The sequence below is a fragment of the Melitaea cinxia genome, chromosome 11, assembly GCF_905220565.1.
Source record: "Melitaea cinxia chromosome 11, ilMelCinx1.1, whole genome shotgun sequence".
In the NCBI taxonomy this organism is placed as follows: Eukaryota; Metazoa; Arthropoda; class Insecta; order Lepidoptera; family Nymphalidae; genus Melitaea; species Melitaea cinxia.
In genome coordinates, this window is record NC_059404.1 from 172,734 (window position 1) to 182,607 (window position 9,874).

General features: G+C 33.9%; 1 protein-coding gene across 1 annotated transcript; it reads right to left on the minus strand.

Moving 5' to 3' along the window:
• Window positions 1-1,017: 1,017 nt before the first annotated feature.
• Window positions 1,018-7,207, minus strand: LOC123657948 (synaptic vesicle 2-related protein-like). The gene is made up of 9 exons (XM_045593428.1): window positions 7,069-7,207; window positions 5,652-5,810; window positions 5,241-5,399; window positions 4,597-4,832; window positions 3,865-4,016; window positions 3,461-3,587; window positions 2,745-3,019; window positions 2,279-2,406; window positions 1,018-1,177 (listed from the first exon to the last, which is right to left on the minus strand). The coding sequence occupies exons 1-9, from the start codon at window positions 7,205-7,207 to the stop codon at window positions 1,125-1,127; spliced, it is 1,428 nt and encodes a 475-aa protein (XP_045449384.1). The 3' UTR covers window positions 1,018-1,124.
• Between the last annotated feature and the right edge of the window lie 2,667 nt (window positions 7,208-9,874).

Below are 9,874 nucleotides of genomic sequence, written 5' to 3' on the forward strand. Positions count from 1 at the left end.
AAATTATAGGATTTAAAAAGACAATTCGACGATCTAGCGGTTACATCGTTCCATAGCTTAATTGGCTAGAGCACCGACACGGTCAGTCGGAGACGCGGGTTCGAACCCCGCTGGAGCGGTCAATTTTTGATATGATATTCAAAAATGTTTAGAATTTCTACTGTGAGGGTAACACAAAAATAAAAATCGTACATATTAAAACAAACGCTATCATTTTTGCGTACCTTTGACTAAATTGACAAAAATATACACGTCCCAAAAATTATACGTCACTGCGAGTGGAGTCGCATGAACTAGTTAGAGATGTCAAAAAATAGAACAGCAATTTTAGAATGCTGCCCAATAATATTTGCATACATATGTTTATGCGAATACCATTAGCCTCGTTTACATTTGGTGTTTAATATATTTATTTTTTTACATATAAAAATAATTTATTAATAAAATCATAATTATTCAATTATCACACTAATTTGAACGATTAATAATGTACACATTTATTTCGTATAAAATATAAATTATAACACAAAACCGTTTAGTGGTAAATCTCACTAAAAATGTAGTTAGTCTTAACTGTCACAACTTGAAAGCGGCCTTATCTGTATTACTCAATTATTCGCTACCGGTGTGTGATGAGTATGCTTTAGACCACACAACTGAAGTAAAACTTCTGCACAATGGGCCCGCACTATGTCTTAGATATACGAAACGTAACTGGCTATGAAAAAAGAGAGAAAGAAAATGAGTACTTGCGCTCCTGTCTCTTGCTCCGTTCGCCTCGCCCGATCACACTTTTCGTAACGCTCTCGTCACGCATTCACCAGCTCACTCCCCAAGTCAAGCGTGCATACCATTAAATAGAAATGAACAAAACCAAACAGTACAGTTACAAGACTGATTAAATATCGTGTGGAAATATTATATTTTCATGCATGCTATAAATTATAAATAAATAAAATATATACGGTCGAATTGAGTAACCTCCTCCTTTTTTTGAAGTCAAAAAAAAAACATGAATATTTACAGATGTAGATTTAATTTCATCTACATTATTACACCAGTCACTTTTACTTTCTTCCAAATTTATAATACAAAACTTCGTATACTTATTATGTGCCAATTCTTCACTGTTTCTTGGGTCTGTCAGGTGGTAAGAACATGGAGGCAACGACTGCGCCTGAGAAAAAAAGTAGCAATTATGTTTATCTCAACTTTTTCGACGACACGAGTTCAAATGAGCTGACGAAACCATCTGATGTTAAATAGTTACCGTCGCCTATGGACATCTGCAATATGAGAGGAGTTGTGTGTGCGTTGTCCGCCTTTAGGGAAAAGATGTATGTACACTCGACGCTTGAAAACCCAAATTATAACGCTCAGGGCAAATCTCAGATGGACATTTTGTGATTCTGATTCAAAATAAAATTTCACGCTAGCTAAGCCGTTAACGCTTTCATTGAAAGACTCACCACGATTATCATTTTAATGAGTCTCGTCCTCCCGCGACCGAGGCGTCTACAACGTCGTCGATATGTAAAGAAATTCAAAATGGGAATCGCAGCAAGTTCCGTATAAATGAAAGAATTAGTCATCGATAAAACTTTATAAGTCAAAAGAGCTGTAAAGAACCGACGACTGTTTTAACGGAAACGAAAATTATATCAAAGTTATTCCATTATTTTAACGTTAGACGTGGGAACTGTAGGTACTATAGGCGTGGAGCATTAAAACCATTTTGCTCTTTACCATTTCCTCTTGTAATTATTCTTCTCAAGAAAAGCGAAGTACTTTTCGAATAATTATTTAAGATTTTTTAAAGTTCAATTAGAATTATATTATACTAAAACACACAAATCACGCTAGATTTAATGATAAAATATTTACAATGCAAAAGAAGCATTTAAAAGCCGGTAATGTAGTGTGGTGTTCCTGTGGTGAGTAAGGTGGCCAGAAATCCTGGGGAGGTTTACATGTAGGGTCGGCCACGCGAAACGGAAAAGGGAAACGCGCCAAAGGGAGGACTCTAACAAAATGGTCTAATGTCATCAAGATTACAGTAAGAAAGCAGCTTGCACCGTGTAACACATGCTGCTTATGATTGCCTTTAATAGAAACGTATCATTCGTGGTCGTGATCCTCTTCGTTGAGGGAACTAGGGAGAAGAAGAAGTCGGCAACGCACTTGCAATGTTTCTGGTATTGCAGGAGTCTATAAATTACAGTAACCACTTACCATCAGATGGGCCGTACGCTTATGTGCAGATATAGTCGTTACTCACTCAACCCGAAGACGCTCGAGCTATAGAACGTGCCCGCACAGTTAGACACGATGTAGCCGCCAATAATATTCAAGCCAGCCAGTCCACTTACTCGAGCTATCATTACTCCCAAACAAGCGGCCATGCCACTAAAATAAATAACACAAAACTTAAACTATATAAACAAAAAAAATGAAATGGTATTTTTCTTTTATTTTTCTTTTAGCATTTATAACTAACAAGTATTTTGTATCTTATGCACATAGATGATCAGAGCAGTTTTACTACATATCAATAAAAAATTTAAGTTAAGCCAAAATGTACTTAATTAGTGATCACACGAAAGGTATTTAAAAAGTTAATTAAAAAACTAGATTTGTAACTTATACGTAAAGCTGCAATCGGATCAATGGAATAAAATGCAGACTAAGTTAAGATGAATCATTAAAAAAAATGACGACTATTATAATATAAATCAACCACTCACCGATATGAAGTAGGAAACAAATCGATGAAATACGAGAAAACAATTGCAGCTGATAGAGAAGTGATCAAAAGTCCCGAAAATAAGGTTATCTTCAAGACAGTTCCAGAAACCGTTGGTATGGCAACACCACAAATAAATGAGATCAGGAGCTGACACAGCAGAACTGCTTTCTTCCTCGAAGAGAGCCACGTGCAGCCAAAGTTCAGGAAGATGAGAGAAAACCCAAGAATCAGACTCATCCACAATGTAGATTCCGTCACGGTTTCTATGCAGGACTAAAAATAGTAAAAGACAAATTAGTGGTTCCTCCTTTCACGCACTTGCAATTTGTGATATCCTATTCGTCCTATGATTTTCTTAGAGAACGGTAATAAGAGAATTACCAAAAGACTGCGCAAGTTGACTTATCAAGTGTGCAGGTTTTTTTAGTTGCAACTGTTGCACGAGTAAATTGTCTGAGGAAACAGGTGTTAATCTCTTCATTCGAATGGCACGAAAAGAAGAAATGTGATATGAAAGATACTTTATGCTTTATACACAAACGTGTTCGGATTTATTAATATTATAACTTTTACATTTTGGATTCGTCGCCTGTTGTCCAACGCTAGATTAAATTACTTGTAAATAAGATGGCAATAATTTCAGTTCTAGTGATTAATATTATATGCATTTTACACGCATTAACTGCTAAATTTCAAATTACGAAAACGACTTACGCTATTGTTATTCTGCACATCATAATTACTAATCAAATCACATAAGCTGCCGTTCGCAACGTCTAAATCGGAGCTGGTAGTAAGCCTGTCGGCTATCAATGGCAACCAGGAATAAAAACCGTTATTTCTGAAAATTTAAAATTTTTAGTACCTATGACCTGAAATAATCCAAAGAAAATAACATTGTGATTCCAAAGAAATTATGAGACATTCTTAACAAACTAAAGTTCTCACTCAGGATTAAGCTAAAAAATAAAGTATTAATGATCAGATGTATTCTACATATGTTAATTATAGGAACACAAACTATCTACTAAACACGTGAACAGACTAATCAATGTTGGCTTTTGAAATTAGGCAGTTAACCTGTTGAAAGTTTAAAAGACTTTTGAAGAAGGACTTACGTTGAAAATATTACGCCATTGATGAAGAGTAACTGAACAGATCTGTAAAGCAGCGGTGGTTTAAACAGAGGAACTATTTGGTCCAGTAGAGACTTCAGAAGTGGAATATCTTTCTTTAACGGTGTGAGTTCATTGAGGACCACTCTCTTTACCTATTGTAAAGAAAACTAATATTAACGTTGTTTATTATTTTCATGATGAGTTCATAATGCGAATTTTGGAGACATAGTCATATTTGTTGAAAATATATCTAAAACGGATCCAGCTTGCGTGATTGCAAATGTGCGTTTAAAAGTTTTCGGTTTGTAAAAAATCGAGTGAAGTTATAAGAATATAAATGTCTACAAATTTGCAGCAGTGTCGTAAAAAAACTTAGACTTTTCTTCGATAAATAAGGCTATGCTGTACAAGACTATGGTACATATATAACCACTCTAGTTCACCCTGGGAACGTTCAGCTCCATCTGGCGTCTCAATAAACCAGTGTTTAATGTGAGGAATTAGTCTTTAATGACTGATAAACAAGATAATACCGAGATAAATCAGTACCGAATAAATCAGTACCGAATATACATACGATATTTGACTTAACTAAATCTACACGGAATATAAGGCAGCGCGATCTAATTACGATCAACGCCATCTGTGTTTCATTCTAAAAACTAATAAAATTAAATATACATTCACAGCTATTCCACATTTAGTGATCTTACTTAACTTCAACATACTCACTGGATATCTATTTGGATTAACACCATTCCTCGCGCTTATTTTCCTAAGAAATTTCAAGGCACATTTTTCATCTCCAATATTTAGTAAAAACTTCGGACTTTCAACGAAAAACAAGGAAAAAACGGCCGCTACACCGAGTGGCATGGCTAACACCAAAGTCAAGAGTCTCCAAGGCGTAAATATTATGAAGCCGAGATCAAAAGCAAAATGTAACTTCAGGATAAAATAGCCGAAAGCTGAAACAAATAATCACGTTTTTCCGTACGTGTATAAATTATTTCAAACGCCTACAGTTTGAAATAACACTTACTGCTGTAAACTCCAAACGTAAGGTATAGTAGAGAAGTTACTCCTATTAATGAAGTTCCTTTGATTTTCGATGAACATGACTCTCCGAGTAAGGTTAAGCTTTGCGAGTGTATTCCACTAGATCTAAAATTTTAAACAAACATAAAATGAATTTAGAGAGTTATTTTGCTTAAAAGAGATCGTACCAGAACTTACGTATATCGATCCACTGCCATGAAAAGACACTAAATTACAACAATTATTGACAGCATTCTTTGTTATTTTTCTAGAATTTGTAGAAAAAAACTTGAAATATATCTCAGAGTGTTTATAAATTACGCTTTATACTCACAAACTGGTGCTGCAGAATCTTAAGACAGCCAACACAATCCAGTTGGGAGAGAAAGCGCTTAAACTGGCCAAGATGAAACTTCCCCACAAACAAATCCTCAAAGCCTTCAACCGGCCTTGTGTGTCGGCGACGTAGCCCCAGGGATACGACATCACTATTGAACCTGTCATTGAAAACATATCACCTCTGAAATACTGTACCGTAAAATACTTTTCTGGCTGAATCTATCGACTATCTAATTCTAGTAGCTTTCACTCTATTTTTAGGAAATTCATTGAAAATAATAAACTTAGGTCTAATGATCTGATAACCTCAATTCAAAAAATAGTCGATTTTAATGTGTCAGAATGGAAGATGGGTTTTATGATCCATTTTTATAATCAAAGCAATGGCTACTATCATATAATTTAATTACCCAAAAAAGGCATGGAGAGCAGGATACTCCTCTGAGCGTGCGTGAGCTCCAGATCACAAGCGCTGGTCACTATCACCGACAGCCCAAACATGTCCAGTGCCATACCTTCTAATGCAAATGCCAAAACCAAAAGCATCACGTAAATGTACAACCCACTGCCTGTCAAAAATAACATTATTTATTTATCTATATATTTACAAATAAATAAAATTGGAGTGTCTGTTTGTAATATTGAAATAACCTCTTTTTACTAAATTAATATGTCTGTCTGTCTGCTTGTTCCGGTTAATCTCTGAAACGACTGGACCGATATGGAAGGGACTTTCACTGGCAGATAGCTAATGTAATAAGAAGTAACTTAGGCTACTTTTATTTTAGTTTTTTTTTTTTATATATGCGAACTCAACAATTACTATTTCGTAAAATTCCACGCGGACGAAGATGCGGGCACAGTTAGTAAAGTAATACAAATATTGTGCACACATAAATATTACGATGATTGTATTCCGCAACCGAATCACAAATTTCGCCTCAGCGTGATGTCTTCGTGCACATGTTATGCGTATCATTTACATTATGATGTAACCGCCTATGACAAATATGATATTATATCGCTATTTAATATCTTACACAAAACAATTCTTACAATGGTATCAATATCTATTTAGTTCTGCGCCTCATGCTCGTTGCTAAATCTGAGTTTAAAAAACTCCACTGGGAATACAATGTCTGGAGGACATTCAACTATGTCAGAGGTTTTATCGAATTTTGACACTTCATCAAAACTTCTCTATCTACATTGAAGTAACAACAGTATACTTACGAGTATTTCGACATGTTTTTGAAATAGGCATTGCCACTCATTTTGTAACTGTTAAAGTTCGTCTAATTTTATTTATGGTTCTTCGAAAACACAAAATTTTGACAATCTATCTATATACATAAAATTTTTAGGTCATTGACTCATCACGAAATGTCAAAGACTACTGGACGCATAACGATGAAATTTTGATTGAAGTAATCTAAGGGCTCTCAAAAGTTTATATGAAATTCCTACACTTTTTATGCTACAAGTTTGATATTTGGCAGGAAGATAGTTAAAACATTAATTTAGGAAGCGTCTGCTAAGACCGTGAAGTGAGTAAAAAGAAATTTACGACCGTAAGCTCGTTGACACGTTTGCAGTAAATAATTGCCCCCTTTGTAAATATTATCAGTTTCTACGCGAAGAAACTAGTAGTAAATATTAGTTCACAAATATCTAGTTATGAGTAAAACAGTAATTTGGGTATAAAACACAAACAATTACTTATTCCCTACACTCCTTTAGGTTCAGTTACGTTGTGTTAAATCATTTCATAATCAAAGCAAGAACAAATAAAATTTAAAAGCTGTTTTCATTAATAAAATAAATTACCTGTTAAATCGATGGCCTCATCGTAAGTGTACACTTTGTCATCAACTCCTCGACTCTTTGTGCTGTAGATATTATCGTTACCGTCCCTTCTCACCAAGCTTTCGGGAATTTCTATCGTATCACTTTCCTCAGGTATCATTTTGTTTTATTTTAAACACCGGAACAATTTATAATCACTTTTCCAATTCCGTACGACAAGGTACTATAGATGTGAGGGATATATTCATATATTGGATATTTTAATTAAAAACCAAAAGTTAAACAAAGCTAATACTAATAGTACATGTCAGCGATTTTTCTCAGTCTTACACACATTAGTAGAACAATTTATATAAAAAATTATATTATTCCACAAAAATAATGTTAAATTTTTTAACTCTATTTACTAAGAATTAAATAAAAATGTTTTAATATTCATAAAAACATCGCGATATTATTTTTTAACGTTTGAGACAAGTCGACCTTCTTGTTACTTGTCAAATCCTAAAACAAAAGGCACAGCTGTGCTTGTAGTGTTTTACTTTCCGATCTTATCTAATCTCACCCCACACATCTCGTAATTAATTTATATTGTTGGAAATATTGTACAATATCGTTTTATAAATCGTTTTCCGAGTGTTCAAACAAAAAGGTCGTGAAACTTGAGCTGAAACAAGGGAGGTGCTATATGGTAGCCGAATAACAATATTTAAACAGAACATAAAAGAAGAAATTCCTTCAGCTTGTAACATCCCACTGCTGGGCATAGGCCTCTTTCTCCGTATAGGAGATGGATCGGACCTTGATTTACTACGCTGTTTCGCTGCGGATTGGCGGACGTAATATCTATAATTATTACATTAATTTAAAGAACGATATCAGGTATCTATGATAACAACCGGGATCGATAGCTTAACGTGCTCTCCGAGGCGCTTTGGGGAGATCCACATGAACAGACACCGTAATAAAATATTTGTAAAAATTCAAAATCATCTCAATCTTTAGAAGCCTATACGGCACATGCACCTGTCTGCGATAAACCGTAGCTCATATTATATTGTTCTGTATTTATTCCTTTTAAAAGCTATGAGTCAGAAGTTTCCGTTATTTCGTGAACTTCTTAATATGATAGTTTCTCAGTTGATAGAGCCACGGTAATGGAAGTACTATGTACCCGCAAAACACTTTATTTAAAATCGTCTTAAACTACATATCATTTACAAAAACAAATGTTAGCGTGTTTAAACATAGGACAGCGCCATTTAGTTTTGCTTTATAGAACTATTGTTAAGATTTATAACTAAAAATAATAATTTCGAATAATACAAGGATATAAGTCTATAAATGTTCGTGCGCACTTAAACGTGTAATTCAAATATTCATAAGAACTTTTTTAACTTTTCAAATTGGAATGCAAACACAACACTGTATGATGGTTACAATGTAAATATAACTATCAAACAATCGTAATCAATAACGTAACTAAAATACATCGTAATTAAAATAACTCGTGTCGAGATACTCAGTCAGAAAATATTTACTTACATATAATAACTTCAAACAGTGCTTACTTCAGTTGATATGAATATATTTCTGAACAGGTGATAAAAGAAACATTATTATTTACATACACTTCGTACACCAATACTAAGTTGTTACAATACATGGCACTGGAAAAATACAAGTTATATCAGTTGTAGCAGGCGGCGTTATCGCCAATTAAGCTATCTCTTCCAGGCAATTAGGGATTGGATAAGGGTCGCAATTTTTTATGTAAGATACATACAAATAAACATACACATATACATATTATGGTAATATACATAAATGAAAATTGATACATACATAAATATGTATACACTAGCTGACCCGGCGAACTTCGTATCGCCTAACACAAACTTTATCGTATGGTATTAAAGTTCAAATTGACTTTTAAGAATTATCACAAATCTTTTGTATGGGAGTATAGAAAAGTGTTGTTTTTAGACTTTTTCAGGAAATTTAATTTTTTTTTTTTTAGAATTTTTCTCGTAAGAACCATCCTCGTACTTCAAGGAATATTTTAAAAAAAGAATTAGCGAAATCGGTCCAACCGTTCTCGAGTTTTGCGCTTAGCAACACATTCAGCGACTCATTTTTATATTATAGAAGATATATAAACAACTTGATAAATTTAATGACATTTGAATTAATGACAAAATCTTATATAAAATAATTGTGTTTGCTCGCAAACGAAAAAAAACCGATTTCAATTACATCGACGAGTAATACAACGTAGATCGACGAAAAAATAGTGAAGTAAATACGCGTTATCAAAGATTACTCAAAAAGTAGTTATCAGATCTCGATAAAATTAATATGTGACCACATGATAAACATCAGCTTTCGATTAAATTAAAAATTATCAAAATCGGTACACCCAGTAAAAAGTTATTACGGATTTTCGAGAGTTGCCCTCGATTTCTCTGGGATCCCATCATCAGATCCTGGTTTCCTTATCACAGTATCAAACTAGGGATATTCCCTTTCCAACAAAAAAAGAATTATCAAAATCGGTACATCCAGTAGAAAGTTATGCGGTATAATACAACGTAGGTCGACGAAAAAAGCGTCAAGTAAAAACGCATTATTAGATATAACTCGAAAAGTAGTTGTTAGATCTCAAATAAATTTAAATGGGACCAATTGGCACACACCACCTTTCGATTAAAACAAAATTTGTCGAAATCGGTCTACCCGGTCAAAAGTTCTGATGTAACATACATAAAAAAAAAAAAAAAAAAATACAGTCGAATTGAGAACCTCCTCCTTTTTTGGAAGTCGGTTA